At 37.3% G+C, this 27,986-nt stretch overlaps 5 protein-coding genes across 6 annotated transcripts; 1 reads left to right on the top strand and 4 right to left on the bottom strand.

The window, feature by feature from the left end:
- Window positions 1-3: 3 nt before the first annotated feature.
- LOC117793933 (tRNA (guanine-N(7)-)-methyltransferase non-catalytic subunit wuho) lies at window positions 4-1,342 on the bottom strand. Its single transcript, XM_034634391.1, has one exon. It carries the CDS (start codon window positions 1,289-1,291, stop codon window positions 95-97), a length of 1,197 nt encoding a protein of 398 aa, XP_034490282.1. The 5' UTR covers window positions 1,292-1,342; the 3' UTR covers window positions 4-94.
- A 639-nt stretch (window positions 1,343-1,981) lies between these two features.
- Window positions 1,982-4,811, bottom strand: LOC117785590 (doublesex- and mab-3-related transcription factor 1). The gene is made up of 2 exons (XM_034623687.1): window positions 4,343-4,811; window positions 1,982-2,361 (listed from the first exon to the last, which is right to left on the bottom strand). Exons 1-2 carry the CDS (start codon window positions 4,809-4,811, stop codon window positions 1,982-1,984), a joined length of 849 nt encoding a protein of 282 aa, XP_034479578.1.
- Window positions 4,812-8,219: 3,408 nt separating this feature from the next.
- LOC117785581 lies at window positions 8,220-13,641 on the bottom strand. The gene is made up of 6 exons (XM_034623675.1): window positions 13,435-13,641; window positions 12,303-12,866; window positions 11,641-12,245; window positions 10,690-10,840; window positions 9,037-9,411; window positions 8,220-8,611 (listed from the first exon to the last, which is right to left on the bottom strand). Exons 1-6 carry the CDS (start codon window positions 13,639-13,641, stop codon window positions 8,225-8,227), a joined length of 2,289 nt encoding a protein of 762 aa, XP_034479566.1. The 3' UTR covers window positions 8,220-8,224.
- A 10,734-nt stretch (window positions 13,642-24,375) lies between these two features.
- LOC117793676 (nuclear speckle splicing regulatory protein 1) lies at window positions 24,376-25,973 on the bottom strand. Its single transcript, XM_034634060.1, has 2 exons — window positions 25,931-25,973; window positions 24,376-25,858 (listed from the first exon to the last, which is right to left on the bottom strand). Exons 1-2 carry the CDS (start codon window positions 25,939-25,941, stop codon window positions 24,664-24,666), a joined length of 1,206 nt encoding a protein of 401 aa, XP_034489951.1. The 5' UTR covers window positions 25,942-25,973; the 3' UTR covers window positions 24,376-24,663.
- A 113-nt stretch (window positions 25,974-26,086) lies between these two features.
- Window positions 26,087-27,534, top strand: LOC117786542 (40S ribosomal protein S15Aa). 2 transcript variants are annotated; one of them, XM_034624867.1, is made up of 2 exons: window positions 26,087-26,171; window positions 26,859-27,534. In XM_034624867.1, exon 2 carries the CDS (start codon window positions 26,861-26,863, stop codon window positions 27,251-27,253), a length of 393 nt encoding a protein of 130 aa, XP_034480758.1. In that variant the 5' UTR covers window positions 26,087-26,171; window positions 26,859-26,860; the 3' UTR covers window positions 27,254-27,534. The 2 variants fall into 2 exon arrangements, with proteins under 2 accessions (XP_034480758.1, XP_034480750.1); XM_034624859.1 differs by having other exon boundaries at window positions 26,856-27,534.
- The last annotated feature ends 452 nt before the right edge of the window (window positions 27,535-27,986 follow it).

Below are 27,986 nucleotides of genomic sequence, written 5' to 3'. Positions count from 1 at the left end.
TGTTATTGTCAACATTTATTCTCGTGTATTACAAAACATGCTTAGACTTAAGTTAAATGAAAATCTGTGAAATGGTCATCTGGTTATCTGGTCATCATTTGGGCTGCTTGTGATCCTCGATGCGACGCTTCTTGCGCTCCATGTAGTCGCTGACGTTGTCGTAGCGCTTCTTGAACCACACGGACAGATCCTCGGGCACACACGCCTGGTCGGCAAACTGCTCCAGGACCATTTCCAGCCAGCCAGCAGGCACCGAGTTGTCCTCCTTGCCATCGCTACTGTTGTAGACGCGCAGCATTAGTTTATCATCCAAGGCGCCTGCCACATAAATCCTTTGCTCCGTCAGCGTAAAGTTGCTGATGTTCCAGTTACCCGCCTCGGCGCGGACCAGCTGCTCCCGTGCCACAGTCCAGGTATCCTCCAGCGCCAGTTCGTAGAGACCAATGGCCTCGATGTGATCGTAGAAGAGAACGGCCAACTGATAACGCTTGTCGGGCACAAGTTCACGCAGCTGCAGACGCACAGCCGGAGCGGGTAGATCCTTTTGCAGCAGCTGCTTGCCGGACACGTAATTCCAGACGCGCAGCGTCTTGTCACCGGATACGGATACCAAATGCTCGCCGGACAACAAAGCCAGACCGGAGACGAACTCCTTGTGACCCAGGCAATAGCTGTGTATGTCATAGGTCTCTGGATAGTTGGTCACCCGTATCTTGTCATCGCGATCGCAGGTTATGATATGCTTGCGATCTGGCGTCCATAAAATGTCGTACACAATGCTCAAATGCCCCAATAGAAGGCGTGGCGTCGCCTCCACATCCACGCAATCGTACTGATAGCAATCGCCGGTCTTGTCCGTGACCAGCACAGAGCTGGAGTCCGGCGCAAAGGTCAGTGCACTGGAGGCGCGACTTAAAGATCGCACGGAGAGAAGTTTCGCATTCTCCGGTCGACTCTGGTACAGCAACAACGCCTTTTGGCCAGCTGTGGTCAGTGCAATCAGTTGTCGATCTGGCGAGTAGCTTACATTTAATATAGACACCTCCACACTTCCACTTGCCGTTGTTCCTTTTACCTCGCCTTTACCCGCTCCCGCTTCCTTTTCCCCTTCCACTGACTGTTGTTGTTGCTCTTCATTTGCTTCGGGCGCTGCGATTTTTAAGCCACACGTGGTTAGGTCTGTGGGTAATTCGATTTCCTTAAATATTTGCAAATCATTGGGATTCAGGAAGAGCACCTTGTGACCTTGCGCAAGGATCAGCTCGGGTTCGGCGTACAAAATTGTTGTCATTTTCTGAGTCACCTGCGGCGGGAGCGTGTTGTCGGCACTGTTGACAACTTAGCTATTTTATAGCTATTTTCAGAATTCGTTTGCTAGGAAAATTTCAAAATTCCTATTAGCTGAAAATCTGGCTATTTCCATATATATATTCAGCTAAGTTTTGCTATTAATATTTTGGTGCAATGTTCCCAAAATAACAAATTTAGATGCTTTCCAGCCAAAGCTTGCCAGCACTGGTGAGGAAGACTGCCATCCGGTCCAAGTGCTGTTACCCTGCAGACTTTACCGATCTGGCAGCTTGTTCTAATTTAATCAAATTTTGTCAAATACAATTAAATTGTATTACTTCTCCCTATGTGAAACCTTTATTTTATCTAATTTTGAATTAAAAATTTCCATCAAATTATTAATTTGTTGCTAAATAAACTAAAAATAAGCTCACATTTGAATTGTGCGCCATATTTCTCAATGAAGCCGGTGGCGCTAGCTTTTGTCTGTTTGCAATACTTAAATACGTCCCCTATGGTTTGGTTTTAAAAGCAGTTACAACATAGTTTAAATTGGTAATGCAATAATTTTTTATTGTATTTTTGCTAGCATTAACTTAAATATTACACAAATGCAATTTGTTTTATTTTCTATTACTAAACTATTAAAAAAAAATGTATATATACAAGTTGTTAGCTAGCATGTTGAATGCTACGTGCTGACGCCAATTATTGACTCAATGGAGAAACTCAGCTTGGGCTTCTTAACAACAGTGGGCGTTGTTGTAGTTGGCGTGTGTGTAAGGAGCGGCGTTGATTGATATGCCTGTTGTTGTTGCTGCTGCTGTTGTTGGGCGACAGCTGCTGCTGTTGCTGCTGCTACTGCGGCGGCATTACCCAATAGATCATAAAAGGCGTTGCCAACCATGCCCGCTGTCGGCGTTGCCAAAGGAGCTGTTGTTCCATTGCAGGCGGAGCTGCCAAGTAGCGTTGTATCCATTGCATAGTTCAGTTCCGGATCAGCGAATGCTCGTCGCTTGCGCATGCGTTCCAGTAACGGTGAGTTGAACGTGGGAAACCGCTGTTTGTATTCTGTAATTGGAGGCAGGGCATTAGCATAACTGTGAAATTACATATGGTATTTCGGGGAAAAACCCTTTGATCTCTCTTGTGACGTTGGCATCAAATCTGTTGTACAAATTGCTCTCAAATTGTTTCAATTCGTTCACGTAATGAGTGTGAAAATGAACAAATAAGAACGTTCTAAGTCGACTGTGATACCCTGTGTCCAGGGCTGAAAAACCTAGTAGCCTCTTTTCACCAATAAAAAGTTTACTTTTCCTCGGATTTGTATACTAAAAGAATATGTAAAAACCGAGTCAAACAGTACATATTTTATGTTGTGCAAAGAGACTTAAAAATTTCTAGCTTTTGTACTTTTTCGAACGATCGTAATGGAATTTTGAAAACAGATTAGGATTATGATGTACATCAATTGTGCTAAAATTCTGGACTCAAGATTTAAAATTACTCTCGTTATTTTTTAAAATTCTGTGTGGTATACAGGAGCTTATATCTAGGTCATATAGACAGAAAGAAAGTGATAAATCGACTAAACTATAAATATTGATGCTTATCACAATAGCCTATATACTATATAAGGTTGAATATGATTTCTACTGATTGTTGCATATATTTACACAAAGTCTAATACCCTTTATTGCACATTTTCGAAATGCATTGGATAAAAAAAGAAGCAGGGGTATGTGGCACATGAAAATGGAGGCGTAACTTGAGCTCGGGAGTCGGAGTTCAGACCCCTAGGCAACCTAGAGTCTACAATCTACAGCCATAACCAGACAGCATGGCACCAAACTGTCTGCGTGTGTGTCTAGAAATGTCCCTCCGTCTGTCTGTCCGTCTGTCTGTCTAAATGGTGGATTCTTTTAGTTGGAAACCAGATGGAAAACTCGAAAATTGAATGTGTGTGTGTTGTTGCACCGTTGAAGAGGTTTTTCCGTTTTCATGTATCAATTTACAAGACAAAATGAGAGAGAGAGAGAGAGTGAGAGAGAAAGATAGATAGAGAAAGATCTTGGATCTTTAGATTGGTATCCTTGTGGACAATATGCCTGCAGACGACAAGCATCCAATTACTGTGACTCTTGACTTTTGACAAATTTGTTATTGTTTTTGTAAGGAATAAGGCATTTCCTGCCACAGTTCGTACACAGCGAGAAAAAAAATCGTTTTAAAATTATATTATTGATGATTAACTCAAATCATAAATTCTTACGTCAGTAAAAATTACTGAAAATATGCATAGCAATTTACATGTCGCAAGAAAATCGCTTAAGATTTGACAAAGTTATAACAGTTTGAAGTTTTTAAAAAAGCATGAAGGAAAAGTATGAAAAAAATTAAAAATGTGATTGGAAAAATGTAATTTTCCAATTTTGGTGTAGAATCAAAATAGAGGCCAAATAAAGATAAAAATGACATTCCGCAAAAAAAAAAAAATCTGCTGAGATTTGACAAAGTTATAACAGTTTGAAGTTTTTGGAAAGTATGGGAAAAATGGAAGTAAATGAAAAAATATTGAATATTCCAATTATCAATAAATTTGAATTAATAATTTTGATACAGCTTAAATTAATTTGTTATAATTGATTTTTGTGATTCTAAAAATAAGTGTGTTTGAAAAACTTAAATCTTTGGCACTTACGTAGCATTTTTAACGTTGTTTACAAAAGCAATTTACTTTGAAATTTTTAGAGATTTGTCAAAACAAAACAGATAGTGAGAAACTAAGTTTGAAATGTGACATCTTAAGGAAGAAATGGAGTAGACCAGAAATTTCCGCCGGCGGAAAGTTTTTTATGAAGTAGCTTTCAAATTCTTCTGCTACCAGAACATTTTCTGGTGTACTCGATACGGTCCTAAAAGCATGAAGTACTTGAGTATTTCGCTCTGTGTAGTGCCTGCTTCAGTCGCACTTGTATTACCAGACAGTCTGGCTCCGCACTGTAGCTACATACAATATATATAGACATGTGTATACATATGTACATACCTTCCATGGCTGCTGTGATGTGCAGTGTAGACTGCTGTAGATTGCGTAGTCGCTGCTTGTAGATGCGCTTCTGGGCAATCAATGCCTGGCGCGTGGCTGCCATGGAACTGGAGTTGGAACTGGAACTGGAGTTGGAATTGGAGTTGGAACTGGAGCTGGTAGATTTAGTGGGCGTAATTGGCAACTCCTCATCGCTGTGCAGCTCTGGCTTAACTGGATGACTGCCAATACCATTTCCATTTCCATTTCCACTGCTCATCTCCAAGGCCTCCATGGTCTGTTGTCGTCGCAGTGCCACCTGTGCGGCCATCACACGTTGGCGATCGACGACAAGTTGACAATTGGGGCAGCAACATTCACGCCAGCGACACAGTTTCTTGTGACCTTTGACACAGGAGATGACACCGTGATTGCGACACCTGGCACACTTTGGAGTGCGCAATAAACGACGCTCCTTGCAGCTCGACATTAATACGCTACTTTCCAGCATAGTTGAGATATACTTTTAAACACACACACACAAAAAAAAAGATAGACCAAGTTGTGATCGGTAGCTCAACTGGCTTTCAACTAAAAGGATCATTTGCTTGTTGCACACATTTAAAGCAACCAAGGATACCAGATTTGTTGTGATTTTTGCCTGCCACTTGCCTCCGGTTGCACTTCCAGACAGTCTGGCGTTTCTGCCACAAAACTCAAGTGGTCTGTCTGCCTCTCAGTCTGCCGCTCAGTCTTGTGTAGCCTCTCTGCCATTGGCTGCTAATCGCTGTGACTAAAAATAAACTATCCAATGGCTGCACAGCTGGCTGGCATCAATTGAAATTGAAATTCAATTGAAAACCGCACAAGATACAAATGTATCTGTATCTTAACATCTGTCCAGCTGTGTGTGTGTGTATGTTTTTGTGTCTTCACCAAAAAGTATCAATTTTAATTGCTTCGTTTTTGTTTTTATACCCTAAAAAAAAGAAAAAAACAGGGCAGCTTCGACTCTATGCAAAGTATATTCTCTTTTTAAATAAGAGAGCTAAATTTATCATATGTAAATTTCTGCATACCAAATCTATCTTTACTTATCTGCAACATATTATTGCAGAAAAATTATTAAAAGAGTGTTAGAGATACATATAGTATATTTATCCCCACCTAATTTATTTATCTTACCTAAAAATATATTTAAAACATTTTTATTTTCTTTAAAATCATCATAAAGAAACTCAAAATTTTAAAGTAATCAAAATTCTTAAGCTTTATATGATCAAAGCAGAAAATTTCATTTGCATCCCATCACAAGTAGAATCGTTATTTCATAAAATAAATAAGATATTAAAGACAATTTTGTAAAAATCAAAAAACTCAAAAGTAAAGCAGGAAATGTAACAGTTTAAAGAGTATACAGATATCAAAATTACCATGAGAATTCCTCTATGCCATACGCTGATGCTTTTCTGCAATATTTATTACCTGCTACCCTGTAAATTACAGAACTAATTTTGCAGTTAAATCCCTAAATTATATTTTAGTCAAGGTAAAAATTTCATTACGATTGAATAAGGAACACAAAAGTAGTTTAATAAATCTTTTTCTTACTGTGGAATAGGGAAAACAGCAGGAATAACCAGGTATCTTGCAGTCGAGCAGCTTTTTAAAGAAGTTTGTTTCTCTTTGAAATTTCATCAGTTTTTATTTGTATAACAATCTGTAGCATTTGCATATATCATTTACATTTATCCAATATATAGATACATATGTGTATAGGTATATATGGTATATTTATGTATGTATATATTGTTTGTAATGTATATATAAATATGTACTTAAACGATTATGCATGTATGTATGTAAATACAAAAATTCAACACGAGACATTTAATTATTTGATTTTAACAATTGTTTTTTCTTCTTTTTTGGTTTTGTCTCTTTTTAGTTTTTTTTTTGACACTAAGTATAAAACAGATAAACATTAATTATTTACTATATAGTCCTTAACTATTCAGAATATTAGCTAGTATAATTATGCGTATATTAAATTTGTTAATTTCATAGAGTTCTTTTCGATTTCCGTTTTTGTTTTTTTGTTTCAAGTGAAATATTAAAGCTGCTAAAAGTTGTGTGCCAGGTTTTTTTGGTTTTTCGTTTTGTTGGTCATTTCTAAAGTTGGATATATGTAGTAATAGAGTTAGCCATGGGTATAGTAATAGTTATAGATTGTACCAATAGGTATATAGCATAGTTTATATATGCAATGTGCTCGAACCCGAAATTTGTTGGACAGCGTGCAGTTTTCTCTTTCTATCTATTCCTTATTTGATTGAGTGAGTTTTGGGCAAAAGTATTTTTAGAAATTTGTGGAATGAAAAATTTTCAATTTTATTTTGTTGAAGGATTCATTGTAAATGTGAATAATTATTGATTATACTCGTATTAAATAGTAAATAATGTTTTGTAAATGCTTGCAAAGTTATTGTCTTTTGCTTTTTTTCTCATAAGTGTACCCAAAAAAAAAAAAATACAACAATCTCTGGAACACAATTGATCTATTGTACGAATCCATTAAATTGTTAATTATTAACAAAATTCAAAACGAATATCGTTAATATTCATTACTCTAACCTGAAAAAACTTTTGCTAAAGTCTATTTCATTTGTGGAGCTGTAATACCTTTTTATAAATACTTATTAGTTTCGAATGAATACGAATATGAATATATAAATACAAATACATTCATTATATAAGTATATTATATAATTAGCCACAATTTGTTTATTTTAATTTATATCACATTGCTCCAAGGGTTTATTCTTTTTTTTTCTCCATATTTTTACTCATCTGATTTTTTTTATGGGCAACAATTATAATTTTTATATTAATTTTTTATTTGAATACTTTAACAATCATGATTGCCAGAAAATGTCCTATCTATTCATACATTAGTCTATTTCTTTATTATATACGGTTAGTTTAACTTCTTATAGCAGGGCTTTAACTCTTATATCCTTGCAGAATTTACTGCCTAATTTTCAGTTTTTGCTGCAAGGATATTTTTAATACTCGACCTGCCGAGACTGTCTCTCTTCTTCTATTCTTTCAATTGCATTTCGTGGTTGAAGAACGATAAATATCGATAACACGTTTAAATACTTGATAACAATGGGTGCGTGCATTTTGTAATTATAGTAGGTACACACTTGTACGTCTGAGTGTGTGTGTGTGTGCTTAACTAGCTAATAGGCTCAGTTTGTCCTTTGGTGCGGGCTTTTGTTAGGTTAAGTTCGGTTAGAGAGTAAGTAATATCTGGTTATACGATTCTATATGGGTATACATTCATTTTGAGTAGGAAAAGTAGTAGAAAAGTAAGAAAATGCTTGAGTAAATGCAGTTTGAGGGGCAGGATTCCAAAGGGACGAAGAAAAGTGTTGGCATATTGAAGAATAAAACTTAATTGTGCTAAGCAAAATGCAATGCTCTCTCTGGGTACGTTAATCGATAAACGATAAACGTTTATCGAAAAAATTTAATCGATAAAAATTAATCGATTGCTTTATAACTCAAGGCTAATTGCAATGCTCAATTTCACATCAATTGATAAACAGTCATCCACAATCGATAACTGCAAATTGATATTTTATAGCTCAAAATGGTTGCAATTAACCGATTAACAATAATCAACTTTTGATAACTGGTTATCGATTAATTTATAGCTCTTAGCTAAATGCAATGTTCACTAATAACATTAATCGATATACAATAATCGATACACAATTATCGATAAATGTTAATCGATATTTGTATAGCTCGCAGTTAAATGCAGTGTTCACTGTTTGCATCAATCGATAAATGGTAGTAAATAATCGATAAATGTTAATCGATAACTTGCAAACTCTATACGATGCTGTTGCGCTTGGCACTGGCCCGTTGCAAGGTACTCTGCATGGCAGCGACCACCGCTTCGGCGCCTCCAACGAACACCGGCTGATTGACGGCCCGTCGCAGTACATGCCACATGGCCACCGGCTTCCGCAGCGAGGACAACATCTGATGCCAGTGGCGCAGTCCCTTGCCCACCGCACAGCTGCCGGCAATGACATGACCCAGCGGCAGGATTCCCCCATCCGTGACCCCAAAGACCGTGAGACGCAGCTGAACGGTGGTAAGACCCTGCGGGGGCAGGCTGAAGATCATCGACTCATTGAAGGTGGGCGAACGATCCTGGCGCTTCAATGAGGTGCGCTTCTTCAGCACCTTTTTGTCGTTGTTCATCAGATAGACCTGTTAGAAATAATGAATGGAATTCTTGTTTATATAATTTTTAACTAGATATTTTCGGCTGTCATCGGTCACAAAAAACTTAATAAAAAGATGAAATGATAATAAGTTGGAAATTAAAAAGAATTAAAATTTAACAATTTATGGTTTTTTATTAAAAATAAATATTGATCAAAATTTTAATTTTATAGAGTCTGTGGGTATTAAATTGGTAAAGTTTGTTCCGACATCTTTGCTAAACTCTTATCTTTTTCTTTTTACAAAAGTATATGTACATCTGATTTCTTTAAATTAAAGAATTAAATTTAAATGTAATTAAAAAAAAAAAAAAATTTTAATTAAATTCAAGTTTCAGAGAGCCTGAGGGTAGTAAAATTAAAAATACTGTTTAGACCTTATTTGTGATCTGAAATCTGTTCCCTACTCACCTTGACGAACACATGCTGCAGTGCACCTGCACTCGGTGACTGTGTCTGTCTCTGTTGCTCCGTTTCGGCATCCGGTTCCAGCTTCAGATTGCGCGCCTTGACCACAACAATCGTGAGTCTCTCCGCCGTTGGCAGATAGCTGAGGGAGAACATCAATTCACCCCAGCGGGCATTGCATTTGCGTGAATCCGACAGGGGAATCCATGTGGTCACCGGACGCGTCATCTCGCCAATTTCCATCTCCGCCTCCCCAATCAGCGTGTGGGCGGGGCCATTGTGGTACAAATGGAACCACAGTGAGTGACGGCCATATTGTCGCTTCAGCCGGAAGTTGAAGGTCTCATTGTACGCCGGAGTCAGTGTGGATCTTACCACCTGAAAGAACCAAACAAATTGAATTTGAGGAAAATTTTTTTAAACTAAACTTTTTAGGTTTAAATGCAGACGTATTTTAGAGGCCAAACCATGAGCAAAATGACATTCCGCTTGAAAATCGGCTTAGTTTTGACAAAGTTATGGACATTTGAAGTTGGTCAGATCTTTGACCTAGCAACTTTACAAGTCAAAATTTTTGTCAGATTTCACATGATTTTTTACAGAAAAATGAAAGATCTAAGAATCAAATGTAAAGTGTTGTTTTATACTAATTACGACATAAGGAGTTGATTAAAAGTGAAAACTTGAGATTAAAAATTTAAAATTTTCAAAATATCAAAGGGGGGACCCTTAGCATTGAAATCAAACCATGGCTGTGATAGTCGAAAATAATAAAATTTTCTAAATGAACAAAATTTGAATGCCAAATAAATTTAAATGCTAAACCATGATTAAAATGACATTCCGTTTGAAAATCGGTTTAGTTTTGACAAAGTTATGGACATTTGAAGTTGGTCAGACCTTGGACCTAGCAACTTTACAAGTCAAAATTTTTGTCACATTTCACATGATTTTTTACAGAAAAATGAAAGGTCTCAGAATCAAATTTAAAGTGTTTTTTTATACTAATTACGACATAAGGAGTTGATTAAAAGTGAAAACTTGAGATTAAAAATTTAAAATTTTAAAAATATCAAAGGGGGGACCCTTAGCATTGAAATCAAACCATGGCTGTGATATTCGAAAATAATAAAATTTTCTAAATAAACAAAATTTGAATGCCAAATGAATTTAAATGCCAAACCATGAGCAAAATGGCATTCCGTTTAATAATCGGTTAAGTTTTGACAAAGTTATGGAAATTTGAAGTTGGTCAGACCTTTAACAACTTTACAAGTCAAAATTTTTGTCAGATTTCACATGATTTTTTACAGAAAAATTAAAGGTCTCAGAATCAAGTTTAAAGTGTTGTTTTATACTAATTACGGCATAAGGAGTTGATTAAAAGTAAAAACTTGAGATTTAAAATTTAAAATTTTCAAAATAGGGGGGACCCTTAGCATCGAACCCAAGATTTAGAGGGACATAATTTTTTTTACAAAATAAATAAAATTTAAATGCAGAATAAATAAAGATGCCAAACCATGATTAAAATGACATTCCGTTTAAAAATCGGTTTAGTTTTGTCAAAGTTATGAAGGCTTGAACTTAGTTTCAGTTAACGATTGCGGGACTGTTTCCGGTTTCGGTTTTATTCCCTGCTCACACACTACTCACCTTGGTCTGCATGCCGCCCGCATGATCGGGCACCAAATAGATTCTCACGAAGGTGTCCAGCGAGTCGAGTCCCATGATGAGTGGACAAATGAGACCCTTGGCCTCCAGCACGCTCACTGTGAGTTCCAATTGCTCCTCCTCGTTGTGGCTGCTGTGCCTGCAAAGCATTCAAATTAAGGACCATTTTTGTCATTTTTAAAATTAAAAATTGTAATTTAAAAAAGAAAAATTTAATTTTTATAATAAAAAATTTTAATTTTTAAAATAATAATAATTGTAATACTAAAAATTTTTATGTTTAAAATAATAAAAATTTTAATTTTTAAATTAACAAAGATTTTAATTTAAAAAAAAATAAAAATTTTAATTTTTTAAATGAAAATATAATTTATAAATTAAAAAATTATATGTTCATTTGTTTTTGCAATTGCTTAAGAAAAAATGTAAATAATAATTTAATTTAAAAATCATAATATATCATAAAACAATATAACAATTTTCAAAATTTATATTTTTATTATAAAAATTCATAATATTATTCTAATTTTTAATTTTTATTGTACACATCAAAAATATTTTGTTTTTAACACATGTGATTTTTTTTCATCACTTGTTTCAAAAGATAATTACACTCAATTTAAAAGCTATGAAATTAAAAAATAACTTGTAATTTTTTTTACCATAATGAAAATTGAAAATATTAGTTGTATTATATTATTATGAGAAAAAAGTTAACTATTATTTTTTGTAATTTTTTTATTTAATCTAAAAATAACATGTATTTTTTTTTACCATAATACAGATTTAAAATATTAGTTGTATTATAATATTATGAATTAAAAGTTACTTATAATTTATTTAATCAAATTATAATTTTTAAAATGAATTGTAATAATAAAAATAAAAATAAAATAGACTAGATTGTAATTTATTAACAGTAAATGCACTCACTTCTCGTACTGCAAACCGACGCAAAGATACCCTGTAATCTGAGTGTAGGGCTGATCGAGCTGATCGAGGCACAAGGAGGAGGCATCCGAGTTGACCGAGTCACAGGAGATGGCATGCTCCAAATGGATGCCCTCCAAGGAGCCATCCAGGGACATCTGCGAACTGTTGCGTCTGCCCAATCCGAGGCTAATGCTCGACTCCTGACGCATCAAGGAGCGTCCAAAGCACCAGGTTGAGTTGCCATTACCATTACCATTAGCATTACCATTGGCCATTAGATTGGCATGTCCATTGACGCCCAGTTTGCGAAAGAGATAATCCTCCGAGATGGTCTTTTGGAGCATGTGAGGTCCTTTGACGCGCTGCGTCAGTCCGGAGAAGGGATTGTTGGTGTTGTGCAGCTTCAGGAGGCGACTGGAGAGGCTTTGGTTATGCACAAAGGGATTGCCATTGTGCTGGGCAGCGGGCGTGGGCACAGGAGTGGTGACAACTGGATTTGGAGGCAGTGCCTCCGTGGACTCGCATAAAAAGGGATTTGTGCTGGAATTGCGACGCTTCAAAGCCGGCGGACGACGTTCCGTCTCCGTCTCCGTTTCCAGCTCCAACTCCGTCTCCCTCAGCAGCTTCAACTCCTTGTCCGTTTCCAGCTCCGGCTGTTGTGCCTGTCCAGCTTCCAGGCCACGATTAATGCCCTGCTGCAGCGATATCTGTCGCTTGGCAATGGGACGTGGTATTGCCGTGGCAGACAGTGTCACCGACGCGGATGTGGTTAATCTGGGCGGCGGTGGCGCCTCCAATGGCTGTGGCAATGTCGAAGCTCCGACTCCTCCCACTCCTCCTGCACCGCGCAGACAGGAACGCGGCTCTGCACGCTCTAAAGTGGCAGAGCCCAACTCATTGATTTGGCCAAAGGAGAAGGTCACCGTCTTGCTGCTCGGACCGGCGCTGTTGGGAGCGGGAGCTGGACGCAAAGGCTGTGGCGGAATGCTGACATCCGCCTGGGGCAGATTCCACAAGGGAGTCGTTGTGGTCGTTGTGGTGTCGCCTGCATTGCCCAGGAACAACTGATGTTGCTGGTGTTGCTGCAACTGTTGCAGTTGTTGCTGCTGCTGCAACTGTTGCTGCTGCTGCTGTTGCTGGGAACGATTGTAATCCTCCTTATCAATGGTATCAAAGCGCTTGAAGCTGCCGCTTGTGCTCAGCAAGAACTCGGAGCCGGATTGAATCTGTAGAAAGAGAAAAATCACATGATACTGCATACTTTTAGGGATTGTATTGAAATAATAACTTTATTAATAACTTTGGTTAGCTATTACTCCCGTTCTACTTGTCCGATCTTGCTGCGGTTAAGTGAGCTTATAGATAGTATTAATTGATTGCGTTAATTACCATAAAAACTGTATTATCTTAAAAACTGTGGGTGTGGTGGTTTTTCGCGATTTACGGGAGCTGAAGGGGGCGTGTCAAAAATTTAAAACAAACTTGAACTGCTCCAACGCATTTGAAGTCTGTGGGTGAAAGTTTGGTATCTCTATCTCTTATAGTCTCTGAGATCTAGGCGCTCACACGGACGGGCAGACGGACAGACGGACGGACGGACAGACAGACATGGCTATATAGACTCGGCTGTTGATGCTGATCAAGAATATATATCTGGGGTCGGAGACGCCTTCTTCTGCCTGTTACACACATTTCAACGAACACAATATACCCTTTTACTTATATTTAAGTAACGGGTATAACAAACAAAAATACATATGTGTAGCATTTATTAAGATATAGTATTCAACTCACGCTGGCCATGTAGCCATTAGGATGAAACAGTTTGTGCTTGTGCTTGGACAGACCGATCTTCTCCTCCTTGCTGGATCTGGAACGCATGCGCATCCAGGTTGCGGCACGTGGTCCCAAACAGTGGCATGCAACAAGCAGGCACATCACCAGCAACACCAACAACAGCACCAAACTGGTGAAGGTCAAAGTCGTTGAATTGGTGTCCATGACGAGAGGAAGAAGCTCAAGATCAAGATCCACACAGTCGAAGAGAGAGAGAGCTGAAGACTGGAAAGATTTTTTGAGGAGCTGGTGGACAGGTAGATGCGTAGCCAGGTAGCTAGTGAAGCCTCCACTTAGCAGGAGTAGCTAACAGCGAGCATTTCCTTCGAGCAAGCTGCAAAAGTGAAGAATCAACTACAGTGCAAGTAAGAACATTATAGTCGACTAGAAGATACTCGGTACTGTGCTTCTTCATTTCAATATTAATAATCATTTATTCAATGTATAAGTAAAATAAAGTAAGCATTATATTAAAAAAACAAAATTTTATTTTAAATAAAAACCTTATAATCGAGTCACCGACTATAAGATACTCGGTACTTAAGTGAAATATAGCATAACGTATTTGCCTCATTAATTCAATGTACGACCAAGATAATTTGTATATTAAAATAAAAAATTAATGTAATTTCTACAAAAAATATATTATAGTCGCGTCACCGACTGTAAAATACTCGGTACTCCATTTAAATACAGTATAATATGCTTAACTTCCTCTTTCAAGGTAGTTCTCGTTTTATATTGAAAACAATTTAATTCAGTTGAAAGTAAAAAACGTTATCATAGACTAATAGATACCCGGTACTTTATATAACTGTCCAAATTTTTGGCATTTATTAACAAAAATGTTAATTTTATATAAAAAATATTTGTGTCAATTACATTACAAAGAATAGCACATTTTATTTGGTCATATTTTCTGTTTTTAAACGAGTTCAATGTACCCTAGTACTTGACTATTAAAGGGTATTAAAATAAAAATTCACCAAATAAATCTGTCTATTGCATTTGTGTCTTATTTAGCAGAATGTAGTAATGTAATTTAGAATGTAATTGAGGACCTCGACTATTAGATACGCTGTAAATCTGAGCTGCTTCTACTGCTTATGCTTTTTCTGCACGATCAATGGGAACATTGAATTCCAGGCTGCGTTCATACCAAAAAGGGGTTAACTTTCCCTCCTCCTAAACCCCTGCTGTCCCAACTGGACATCCCCTTGAGCACGTCCCGGCACTTGGCATAGTTTTTGGTCTTTCATAAAAAAAAAAGAAATATTAAAAAAAAAAGGAAACGAAAATGTTTTCGTAGGAAATGAATGAATGAAAAGTGTGGAAAGGAGATAGAAATGAGCGCATGAAATCAAAAGCAGAGAGTGAAAGAGATGGTGATAGTTACAGCTAAAGATGAAAGCATGACAATGAATGGGAAAGGGGGGAATTGGGAAACGATGGAGAGGGGAAGCTGAACAATAGAATGGCAAGGGGAGCAGTGGAGAGGAGAGGAAAGGAAGGAGAGGAAGGAGGGGAGGGGAAAGCTGTCACTTAAACACTTTCATCTAGCATCGTTTTACATTTACCACAAGGCGATTCACAATCATCTCATATCACATTGTCAGGTGTCAGTCTCTCTTTCTGTTTCGCATTCTCTGTTCCTCATTCTCTGTTTCTATTTTCATCTCGATGCGCTGTCCCCTCCCCCTATTTAACACTTGTCAGTTTGACAGTTTTTTGATTGAATTTGTAACCAAAGCTGCAGCATTTCCACTTCAAAGGCTAAACATTCGTCATAGCGACAAAAACGAATGACGTTGACAATGAATCTAGCAATGGTGAATTCATTAACAAGGTGGCATGCTTATTTACCTCAGTCTCTTAGGTATTTACCTTCTTTAGTAAGGCAGAGTATACAAATTTATCTCTATTTCTCTAACTGTGGTAAAATAAATAAGTATGTGAGGCTTAGTGAATTCGTCACCTTGTTAATAATTTCACCATGTTCCATTGGACGCCATGTTCATGTGTCAACGCATGGTGGAATAAGTGAGGTGACAAACGTTGTTGTTTCTATTTAACAAAAACATTCAATGTTTATTTCCTTTAACTACTTTATTTATTTTAAATAAGCAATTTACTTCAAATTAGATATATGTACACTTAAAATAAAACAAAGTAGTCTAATTTCCTAACTCTTCACATACATTGCAAATTGAGAGCTATGGACTTTAATTTTATTTATGGTTTTATAATTCTTGCCCATGGTTCTTCAAACATGCAAAAAAATAGTTTCATTGCATTTAACTATTTTTACTGTATCTGTATCTTCTGCGACACCTTCTTAGTAAATAAATATACCAAGGCAGCTACCTCTGTTTTATTGATATCGATATCGCTGCATATCGATTGCTCACAATCACAGTACCAAATCAAATAACTTAAGTAATATAGTTGTTAGCTTTGTAATGTAAGCAGCACACATGCACGCACACATATGCAAATTAATGCAAACCAATTCACACAGAGAGAGAGAGAAAGAAAATAACTCAGCTGACATCATCTCGTTTTGGCCAAGAGTCCATTAGCCTAATCCGGGCACTTGCTGTCAGTGTCTTGTAGCTGCAATTCATTCACCCACACACACACACAAGTGACCCGCCTGCAGTGTGCCAAAAAAAAGAAAAGACAAATTCATTTCATTTTGGGTCTCTGCTCCAATTTTGTATGCGGACGCTGTTCTTTTAATTATTCATCAGCATACTTAAATGCATTCTAATTTAATAAGCGTTTAATGAGCTCTTAGCACTTTACACACACACACATACACATAGGCACATGCAGAGAGAGATTAAGTAAGAGAGAGAGAGAGGAAGAGTAACTGCAGAAACTTTTGCAGCAGCTAAAACAACAACAGCAACAACAACATTTCATTAACCTACTGCGAGGTCATTCCACTGTGCACAGTGTGGCAACTATGTTGCCAGTTACTTACGATGCCAGGTAAAACATACAGTATGTCAAGTAAATGTTGTAACCAAAAAAAAAAAATAAAAAAACCTATATTTTTATTACCTTGAAAAACATATAAATTCATTTAACCTACTAATAATACTAATAATAGAGAAAATAGAGAAAGAAATGAAAAGTAAAAAATTTATTTTTTTTTTAGAAAATCAAGTATCTTGTCAAAATAGTTACCTGACGTACTGTATGCTGTCAGCTATGAAACTGGCCTAAGACAATACGAAACCACGTCAAAGTAAAACGAGCAGCAAAATAACGTGAGGACTTGGGGAAGGCGAGGGGGAGGGGAGGAAGTGTGAGAGGAGAGAAGAGGAGAGGAGGTGGGGCAGCGCTGTTGTTTTGTTATCACTGTTGACCTGCTTTTTGGACTGGACAGTGGGTCCAAATGAGTTTCGGTCACGTCACAAAACTTTCGCAACAATAGTTTATAGTTTAAAGCCAATTCTTCCTGTCCCACTTCCCCACGCTATCAACTACTCTCACTAAACAAAAAGCGAAAGTTAAAGAAAAAAAAAAGCCAAGCGAAAGTCAAAAAGAAAGTCAAAGATAACACGAAATTGGAGCATGTTGGCGGAAGTAGAGAAATACACACACACACACGCACTTACACACACAATTGCTTCAATTTCTTTTTAAATTTCGACAGTCACAAAATAGTTACTTATTTAATTTTCTGTTTTTTTCCTCTTTACCTTTTTTATCACTTAATGCGCACTTTTGTTAAGATTTTGTTTTTGGGTTCACAGCACTATCAACAATTTGTAATAACAGTTATAAATGAATAAAATTTTTGCTTTTTTGGCGTTTTCTTTTTGTTTTAACAATAACAATTTTCGCGATGCTGCTCCGCATTTGAACAACAGCAACAATAACAACAAAAGCAACAGCAACGTCTGCAAATGGAACGAACTGAGCAAAAACAACAACAACAATTGTCCGATTGTAAATTTGACTCGTCGTCCATTTCGATATCCATGCTGGGCGAAATCTCGCGACCAACTAAAAACTGCGAGCCCCCTAAAAGCATGCTGCATATATTTTATTGTGTTTTGTGTTTGTCGCACACGGCGTATGCGCAATATGTGTCAACTTAAGCTTTGCCTCTTTAACATTTTTAACTTTTATTTTGGTTGTGTGTATCTGCTAACAGTGCTTAATTTCGACCTAAATTGCTTGGTTTGTCACCAGGCTTTGGGACAAAGCTGGCTTGCTATAAACCACAAGTGGGTTGGTCACTTAGCTAACGAGGATTGCATTTAAGCACGGATATTTACCTATTTGCGTGGACTGTATGATTCAAACTTAACGACATTGGACTAAATTTACAAAGTCAACGAAAGTCCTTAACAGTTCCACACTCAACGAAATGCTAACGAAAGCACTTTTTTAGACACGCACCCAGCATTTAACAGTTTGCGGTTACATTTTGAAAATTGAGTTGGCATTTTTGGTTAAATATTTGAATATATTAAACGTTCTAATTCTTAATTCTTAAGAATCAACTGCAAAGAAATGCAATAATTATTGTCTTTTTATTTTTCTTACTAATTGTTCCTTTAACCCATTATTATAATTGTTATATATTGCGTTTATTTAATTTGTTTTGAAGCTGTAGTAAAGTTTATGTTTTGAAATTGATTGCCAAAAGTCATAAGCTCAGCAGCCATATAATATGTCTATATATTATTATTAGTTTAATTGTTTTTGCTGCCTGCAATTTCAGTTGCTGCAACAATAATAAAATTTTATAATTCCAACAGCTGCCAGAAAGTTGAAGAGTCAAATGCAATAAATTGCGCAAATTCGAATTGTGCGAATAACAAAAAAAAAAATATACATATATACATAATATAAAATGTTTGCATTATGTACACAAACGAGTAATGCAAAATGGCAAATTATTTCAATGAAATTTCAATTGAATTTTTAGCTGTCCGCTTTTTCTCTAGCTCTCTCTCTCTCCCTCTCCCACACATTCACCCTTTCCCCATATCCGCGTGCCAAAACTTTGAGTGCAAATACAAATACAAATACATTAATATTACATATACATATACACGTACTTACAAGTACTTATGTATTTGTATGTATGTATATAAATGTAAATAGGCATATCGATAGCTATGTCGATTTATGCGAAAATTTTATAAATATTGTTGAAATTGCATACTCACATTCAAATTCGTTGCAATTTGGCATTGTACGAGTATTTCGAGCATCAGCGGAAAAGCCGTCAAAGTTTTTAAGTGAGTGGCAATTTGAACAAATTACTCTCATTATTATTATTTTGGGCAAAGGCTGCGCTGCGACCAGCGTACCAGCCTAGAACTCTGAGATGCCTTCACAGTGAGTGTGGGCAGTGTGTGGACAGTGAACGATGAATGCCAGACAAATGATTGCACGTATATATACTTATGTGTGCAATTCTAATGAATGCCCAGCTAATTGCAATTGTAATTATTGAGAATGCCATTTAGAAATTGATACGCCAAATTATCACTGTACAAAGTTAATAACTTAATTACAGCGACTTATTAATTAGCCATGGCATTGACAGCAGAAGCGTTCAGCCATGACCTTCATACATATTCCTAAAGACATGTGAGTTTGTAACAATCAATATTTCGATAAGTGATATTTATCACGATCACGGTCGCCATTATGAAAAAAATACTAACACTGAGCAATTGTAAATAGGTTGCTCTAAGCGGATGTGGCAACGCTTAAAATAGATTGTAGAGCATTGTTTGTATGTGTTTACATACACACACATAGAGAGATTGAACGTCACAATGCTTGGACGTAAATGCAGCTGCTCACAACAACCCACACACACACACATACAACATACACAGACTCAATAAAGTTTAGCATAGTTATCTGGGCGTTGTTGCATAGCAAAGCTGGCAAAGTTATTAAAATCAACAGCAATAAATTAGCATGCTTTGCGTTTTATCGTATAAACAGTGTGTGGGTGTGGACTGAGAGAGTAGGAGAGAGAGTAGGAGAGAGAGTGAGAGTGAGAGGGGGAAAAGAGATGACCAGAACATTTACAGCGCATCGCATTTTTGGGCCAAAACACAAAGTGTACATAAATCAGGCCAAAGCAAAGACAAGAGCCAAGAGCTAAAAGCCATCCCATCCACCAAAAGGAACCAAAAGTAACCAGAAGGAACCAAAGGCATGATGACTGACTAGTCTGCTTCAGCCAATGCCCAAATATAAAATGACAATTTTACTACATTTTTTGGCCGCTCACAAATTTATGCAAAATAATTGTCAACAATGGGAACATAGCGAATACAGCGAGGCAAGCAAACAGACAAAAACACTGAGAGACTCACAAAACGCGTTGATTTTGACCCAACGCAAATCTTAAAGCAACGTTTATATTCACACTCGGAGAAAAATACACTGAACTTTTTATATTTTTATCTTGATCCAACTTTTCTGAGCTATGATATGGCGTTAAATTTGAACTTAGACAATCTTAAATGTGCTGGCTTTTATTAGAAATTAATTATAAATATAAATATAAATATAAATATTTGGCCTATAATTTGGTTCTGCATCGAATTTGAAAATTAACAATTTTTAAATCACTGTCAATTTTTTTTATTATTTGGAAAAATTCGATTTTTTCAATCTTTACATTTAGTTGCGTTTTGGATTGACTTTTTAATTCTTACTCAATATAGAATCGATGGGATATACTAAATTGAAAATGCAAAGTTTTTGACTTTAATATCTTTAACAACAATTTAACAAACATTAAAATATTTTTGACGTCAAGTTACTAAAATAATATGAACGATATTTAAATTTCAGCACAATTCAATTAACATTTGCGCATTTTTTAAATAAATTTGAGTAGAAAGTTTACCTAAATATGGCATTTTACATTTTTCAATTTTCCCATATTCATATTCAATTTGACAATTTGGTATTGTACTTTTGACTGTATTTATTTTAGCTATATTCCATTTTTCGCTGTGTGCAGCATTATGCCCCCTTCTTACACCTCTCACCACCCACCTTGCCCATTTTTGTGGCTGCTGCAGTGGAGCACAATGCAAATGCGATATTATCTTGACATTAATTGCATAATAAAGCACTTTTAATTAGGTTTCGCACGACGAAGAAACCAAAGATGTGGTGAGTGTAGTACCATAGGCTTAAGGCCAGCACGCATCCATGCGTAAGACCGCTAAAGGGGGGGGACGGGGGTAGAGGGTAGGTGGAAGAATATAGGTGGTAGGGGGCAGATAGGGTGGGGTGTGCAGTAGCTGCAACTTGAGCTGCCGAGTCGACGGTGACGACGAAGAAACTCATTTAAAAAATTGTCACCCAAAGGAATGTTTTAGCTGGTAACAAACTTTGCTCTTTGCTATTGATATTGTTGTTGTTGTTATTGTTGTTGTTATTGTTGTCGTTGTTGTTGTTGTTGTTGCTGTTGCTGTTCGCATAGTTCGGCAAACGTTTTCGATGCTCGCCTTAATGCGAAACTGGCTTGCACAAAACTTGAACCAACAAATTTCTGGGGACCTCCCCCCTTGGCTGTTGAGTCGTTGGCGTATACGCAATGTCATGTCGCCAGGACGACCTTCAGAGCAACCACAGACACAGAGCCACCGTGCGACAGTGCGACAGTGGGAAAGTGGGACACTGAGGCAGTCAGCGCTGTTTGTGCTTCAATTATGCCAAAAATGCGCACTGACACGTAAAAATAATGCATACTTCAAGGCGTGTGCGCGTCCCGCAGAAGCCACAATCAAAATATAACAAAAAACAAAAAAAACAGTAGAAAAGGCTACAATCGAGCAAGCTGCACTATGGGGCACCCTGTCATTGTCATGTAAAAAAATATTTAAATTAAAATATTGTGTATTTTATTACTATTAAAATAAACTATATTACATAAATTCTTTAAATTACAACAGTTAATTTAGCAGAAAAATTAGAATAATCAAAATATAAAGAGTAGAATATGTATCTGTATTTTTTTTTTTTACACATATAAAATATTCTGATGCGGAATTTGAACTAAGGACCATATGCCCAGAAATCTTGTACGCTATCCACTGCACTAAAATCAAGAACATTCATCTTGAAGATTTTCTTCTAAAAAAAAGTCCATTTTAAGACCAAATCACTTATACTAAGAATATAAATCTACAAAGTGTATATAGATTAAAATAAAACAGCTATAAAAACATTAAACATTTTAAAAATTCTTTTATATATATTTTTTTGTATTTGTTGATATAAATTTAGCAACATTTATTCTTATAAAAATAAAAACCCTGTAATTTGAAAATACAGGGTCTAAAATGAAGAACTGCAGCAGCAGCCGATGCCGTAGCCGTAGAGTTGACAATGCCAGCAAAAGACTGAACGAAACGACGACCAGCAGCCATGGGGCAATGGCAATGCATATAACATTTTAATTTCCTGCTTATTAGGCAACCCTCCGCCCACACAAACACACACACACACACGCACGCTTATACGCACACAAAAGAGATGCAACGACAAAGATGTGTCTGTGTCTATGTGTGTGTGAGTTTGTCATGTCGCCTTGGCGACTTCCAACCAAGCTAACCTGCCTCTCCCACTCTCACTCTCTCTCTCTCTCTCTGTCTCTCTTACACTGCTGCTGCTAACTACAACCTCACCTCCATCTTCTACCCATGCGCACTTTTTCATTACACGTTGCTGTCCATTGCAGCGGCATTTTTGGACGCCGTCTGCCTCTCTGCCCTCGTCCTTGCCCAGCAACTGCAACTGCATCACACACATACATAAATCACTAGCACGCACACACACACACAACGACACACACACTGCGCCTCAACTGACCATAGCAGTTTGTAGCGAAGCATTGAAAATTTTGATAATTGAATTTACACGTGAATGATCACATCTTTAAGCCTTTGCCTCTGCGTTATTGGCCTGACTCGAATACAGGCACAAAACCAAGAATGGGCTGCAATGTTTGCCCTGTATCCTGTGGACTCTTTGTCCTGTTCTGTCCTGGGCCTGAGATTGAAAATGTGATTCGTGAATGTGCCAAAGGCGGATGGCCAAAATCAAAGCTAAGTAATTATGATCACAAATTGATTAGGGTACTGAAGCAATTTGAACAAAAACTGCCACTGCTGCTTTAGTAAATTCCAATTTTCCCTAAAGAGACCATGATACAATGGAGACAAATGCATTTAAAACCATTTTCATGCGAATGAGCAGAATAGAAAACACTTCTTAGCATGCATGAAAGAACAAAGCAGCAATAAAGAATATAAACAAAGCTTTATGTGCAAGCTGTTAGACGAAGATAGCAAGCAAGGGTTACGATCAGTTTACATGGCAAAGAAAGAGAATAAATGAATACAAGCGCTTGCTTTCTCACTCTCTCAATCTTAGAGTCATTTATACGTTGACATTTGGCGGCATAACTACAAACAGTTAGTCAAGAAAGTGTTTTGACGAAGAAAATATTTACATACCTTGCACTTTTTGCTGTTTTTTCCTTATGTTCTAAATTTATAATGCATAATTCTTAAAACAAGTTAAAAAAAAAAACTAAACAAAGGGATTTAGTTATTAATAAAAATAACATAATAAAAAAATAAAAAAAATGTGCATTAATAATTTAGTCAAAACAATTACCTGACTAGCTGTATATTAATTTGCCAGAAATGTGATACAAATGTGAAACAACAACAATGATTGATGACACAATCAAAGAGACAAGTCAAAACCAAGGAGCAACTGCAAGACAGCCGCCATTGACAAAGACACACACATGTACATATGTACATATGATGGGAGGATACGAATAGCTAAGTGGAGGGGAGTATGCAAATTACAGAGTGCACATGGGAGACATCTGGCAACGGAAATGCAGTCAGCGCCAAATGCAGGTGTAAGAGAGAGACAGAGATAGAGGGAGTCTGAGATAGCATCTAACATTGCCAAATGGAAAATGGATTTCGCTATTAATTTCACTGACGCGACGCGGAGAAGGCGACGACGAAGAGAACGCGGATGTTGACAACATCAAAAGTAAAGAACTGCTGCTGACAGGCAACGTATCCCTGGTCTATATACATACATACAAGCATGTCTGCAATGCGCTGCAATAGTTACAACAACAACCACAACGACGACGATGAAGTCGACTTCTAACCATGTCAGCTCAGCAATGGCGGCTTTCGCTTTTATGGCGGACACACCTATTTATAAAAGGGATTTGCTGCTTTTGTGGCTGAAGAAAAAGAATACATACATATACATATTTAAAAAAAAAAAAAAAACAGAAAAGTTAGCACGTGGAGTGTGCTCGATTGTGCGGGACCCGGTAGCTAGGCCTTTAGAATACCCCAGCCAGTGCTGCCAAATTTTGACCGTTAAACACAGGACAAATTTGAAAACAACTAAAAGTATTATTTAAACTTAATTGCAACAAAACAATTAATCTTAGATCTCAAAAACTTTTAGCACTCTGAAACATGACATCGCTGACTTTATCCATATCTATTTATCTATACAGTTTGGTCGTCTTTTTTTTTTAAATAAAAAAATTAAACAATTTCTCTTGCAAAGAATATAAATTTGTAATGAATTTTTATTTTATTTCTTATTTTAATATTCTCGTCTATGCACAGTTTTGATTAAATTAAATTAGATATTTTTTAAAATTAAAAACATGTATTCGTACACTCTCAAATACTTTATTATTTCTGCCACGCCTCCATTTCCACCTCCTCCCTGTTACATACATTGCAAAGAATGCAATATACCCTAGTACACAACTATATAGTAACGGGTATAAAAAACTAACGCCAACTTGTTCTTTGTTAGGTTGATTTTCTGTTTCCATTTCCCCTTTTCCTTTTCTTTATTTTTACTTTTTTTTGGTCGTGCATATAAGATAAATGGAATATCTTTGTCGTCTTGTTTTCTGGGCTATGCAAATGCCTGTTGGCAAAATATTTGCGCAAAGGAAGCGCATGCATTATTTATGTACATGTATACTATACAGATAGATATACATAGGTATTTGAAATTAACATAATAAGCAAATAGTTGTACTTTGAAGTGGCGTTAAATGCCCAACATTGATGGTAACAGATTGCATTAGTCTAAGGACTAATATTAGTATCTGGATCAGGCGCGTCTGGACAACTTGCGTTCGTGGTAGCGGGAAAGAGCGTCGTTAAAAACTTGGCCTATGGTGCGTTTGCGCCAGATTTGAGTGCGATCGACGGTTGGCTTGACGACGACAACAGTGGGAGCAAGAGGTTCCTTTACCAAGTTGCTGTCACTGTCTTTATCGCTATCACTGTCTTTATCAATGTCTTCTTTAGATGTCTGCTTTGTTTCCGACTCTGTCTGCTGATCTGTTTGCTTTTGTTTACCATTATCAGCTGTAGCTGCTGGCTGCTGCTTTTGCTCCTTCTTCTCATCCTGTTTCTGCTTCTCCTGGTCCTCCTCATCTTCCTCATCGCTGGAGTCAATGCTAAAGTCCGAATCTGCATCTATGTTGTTGGGCAAATGCGCCTTGTTGCTACTGCTGCCTGTCGGCTTCAACTCTGACTCTGTGACTGCCTTTAACTCTGCCTTCTCCTGCTCCTCATCCTCCGAGCTATGTTGTCTTCTGTACGTACGCTGTTTACTGGATTTGGGCACATCCGACTTTATGGGTTTATAGGCAACATCTTCGGTGCTAGGTGCGGTTTTTGGCTTCAGCACCGTTTGTGTGCCCAATTTCTGTTCATACAAATGTCGATAGAAGCCGTCGAGATCCTTTTGTTTGGTTACATCACCAATGGACTCCAGGTACTCATCCCGCTCATCCTGTTCCTGCAGCTGTCGTATGGACTCGAGCTTCTTGCGATATGCTGCCGTTACATATGTATCCTTGTCCTTGTACATTTCACCCTCGGCTTCGCGATCCTTTTGCACTTGTCGCTCAATGCGCAACTCGTTCTCCAGCTTTCGTCGCTCCGCATGCTCCATGAGTCGACTTATGTATTTGGCCTTGCGTGGTTCTTGCCTTTTGGTTTCCTTGGCCTCCTCCCGCTTGTTGTCCATGTCGTCGTAGAGCTCGTCATACTGAAATATGGTGGGATCCTCGGCCAAGGCCTTCTCCTGCATATTACGTGCCACACGCCTCTCCATTAGACTGGGTCCACTAACCACAGCGGATTTGCCACTGGGTCGCTTTTGTGGCGCGCCGGCGGTGTCATCTTCATTGTCAGAACTGTTGCTGCTCTCGTCGAAAATGGACGGCCTGGTCGGTGCCTGAGTTGGCTTTGCCGCAGGCTTCGGCTTCTGCTGTCCAGGTATTATTAAGCCAAATCTGTCAAATATTTGAAAAGTTCAATTTGTTAATATAGAACACTCAAAATAAATAAAAATAGCAAATACTTACTGTTTTGACATTCTATTCGGTCTGCAGTGTTGTAAAGTGCAAAAAGACTGCAAGTGCTGGGTAAGACCACTAAGTCATTTAGAACTATAGCTTGCCAAAGCAACCGTGCGCTTTGAGCAACTCTGCAGCTGTTAACGACTGACAGCTGCAGCTGTCAAATGCGGCAATATGGACTTCCTCTTTTCCGATACGTTCGCGGTCGTGTAAATTTGTGTTGAAAAACCACAAAATTAAATCTTAGGTAATCCGCGTTAAATTTTATCAAATAACTTGAAATAAACACGGCAAATAATGTTTAATTAACGAGCGCTTAAAATGCGCTAAAGATTTTGTGCGTGTGCCTTGAAAATTGTGTGCAAAACTTGACTTGATATATTTTTTTTTATTGTGTATGGAAACGAAGTTAATGTTTGGAGGTGTCGGCACAACATCCAAAATGTTGGTCAATTTAAAACATTGCCAGTGTATTTGCTAGCATATGAAAACAATGCAATAATGCTGTCAACAATATACAAATTTTTTATACATTTTTTTATGTTTTCTGTGAGAGACAGCGTACAAAAAAGATTGTCGCTGCTGTCAGCTGAGTTGTTGTTGTTTTTGTTATTAGTGGGATATGTTGCTGTGCAAACTGTAAAAACGCTTAAATAGTCTGGATATATACAACATTTATAATGCAAGCAAAAGGAGCAGGATTTGAAATAATGTGGCAACCTTGGATTGTTGTTGTTTACATGGCCGGTTGCAGAATTCATTCAGTGTGCAACAACTCTGTTAACCCCTTCCCTTCTCGCCTTGCCATTGCTTCGTTTCAGGGGTAGGGGAAGTTGCTCACACAAGCATAATCATATTTTCAAGGCGCACGTGTTAAACTTTATTTTTTTTTTGTTATTTTGTTTGGAAACTAATTGATTTTTATTTGCAGCAGCCATGGTGCGTATGAACGTATTGGCCGATGCCCTTAAATGCATCAACAACGCTGAGAAACGCGGCAAGCGCCAAGTGCTCCTGCGTCCCTGCTCCAAAGTCATCATCAAGTTCCTTACCGTGATGATGAAGCATGGCTATATTGGTGAATTCGAGATCGTTGACGATCATCGCTCCGGCAAGATTGTTGTTAACCTCACGGGACGCCTGAACAAATGCGGCGTCATCTCGCCACGCTTCGATGTGCCCATCAATGACATTGAGAAGTGGACCAACAATCTGCTGCCCTCACGTCAGTTTGGCTACGTCGTCCTGACCACATCCGGCGGCATTATGGATCACGAGGAGGCCAGGAGAAAACATCTGGGAGGCAAAATCCTAGGCTTCTTCTTCTAAGGACAACAACACAAATGCCTCGTATCTTATATGGAGCAGCTGTAGGACGAGCCAAACAACATCATCTGAAGCTATTTTGTGTGTGTGGGGAGTTTGAGATCTATGTAAAAAAATTGTTTTATTTCCCCGTCGCGAATCAAATTGAAAATACGTTTTACGTGTTCGATATACAGAAACAACAACAAAAGAAACAACAAAAAACAACAACATCAACGTACATTCAATACAACATGAATGTCCTAAGAAAACGCGAAATAAAATGATTAATACATAATTTTTAATAACAATTGATTTTTTTTATACCATATAAGGACAAATGTGACTTCTATATATTACAGTAAATGTATCTGTAAACAATCTCTGTATGTGTACGTATTTTGAGTCATTTTAGCCCTATTTTAATGACCAGTTAATACACGTGTAGAGGCCTACAAAGTTCAGTTTACACAACCAAATAAGCTAGCATTACTACAATTCTATGGTTAATCAAATTTATATAAATATCTAGATATTTGCAAGTCTAGCACTTGAAATGAATTAATGTCTCGCACAATGTGCTTACTTGCGCATACAAATTTGATACCAAAATTGTGCATATTAAAAACTTGTATATTTTTGTCTATTTGCGCCAAATGTGGACAGTTTATTCAATTTATGCACTTGAGCGAATTTTGCTGTATAGAATTGAGTTAATTGTTTACCTAACTATTTGGATTTAATGTTAATTATACAA

The sequence above is a fragment of the Drosophila innubila genome, chromosome X (assembly GCF_004354385.1).
Source record: "Drosophila innubila isolate TH190305 chromosome X, UK_Dinn_1.0, whole genome shotgun sequence".
Lineage (NCBI taxonomy): Eukaryota > Metazoa > Arthropoda > Insecta > Diptera > Drosophilidae > Drosophila > Drosophila innubila.
This window is presented reverse-complemented; position numbering and strand designations above follow the sequence as displayed.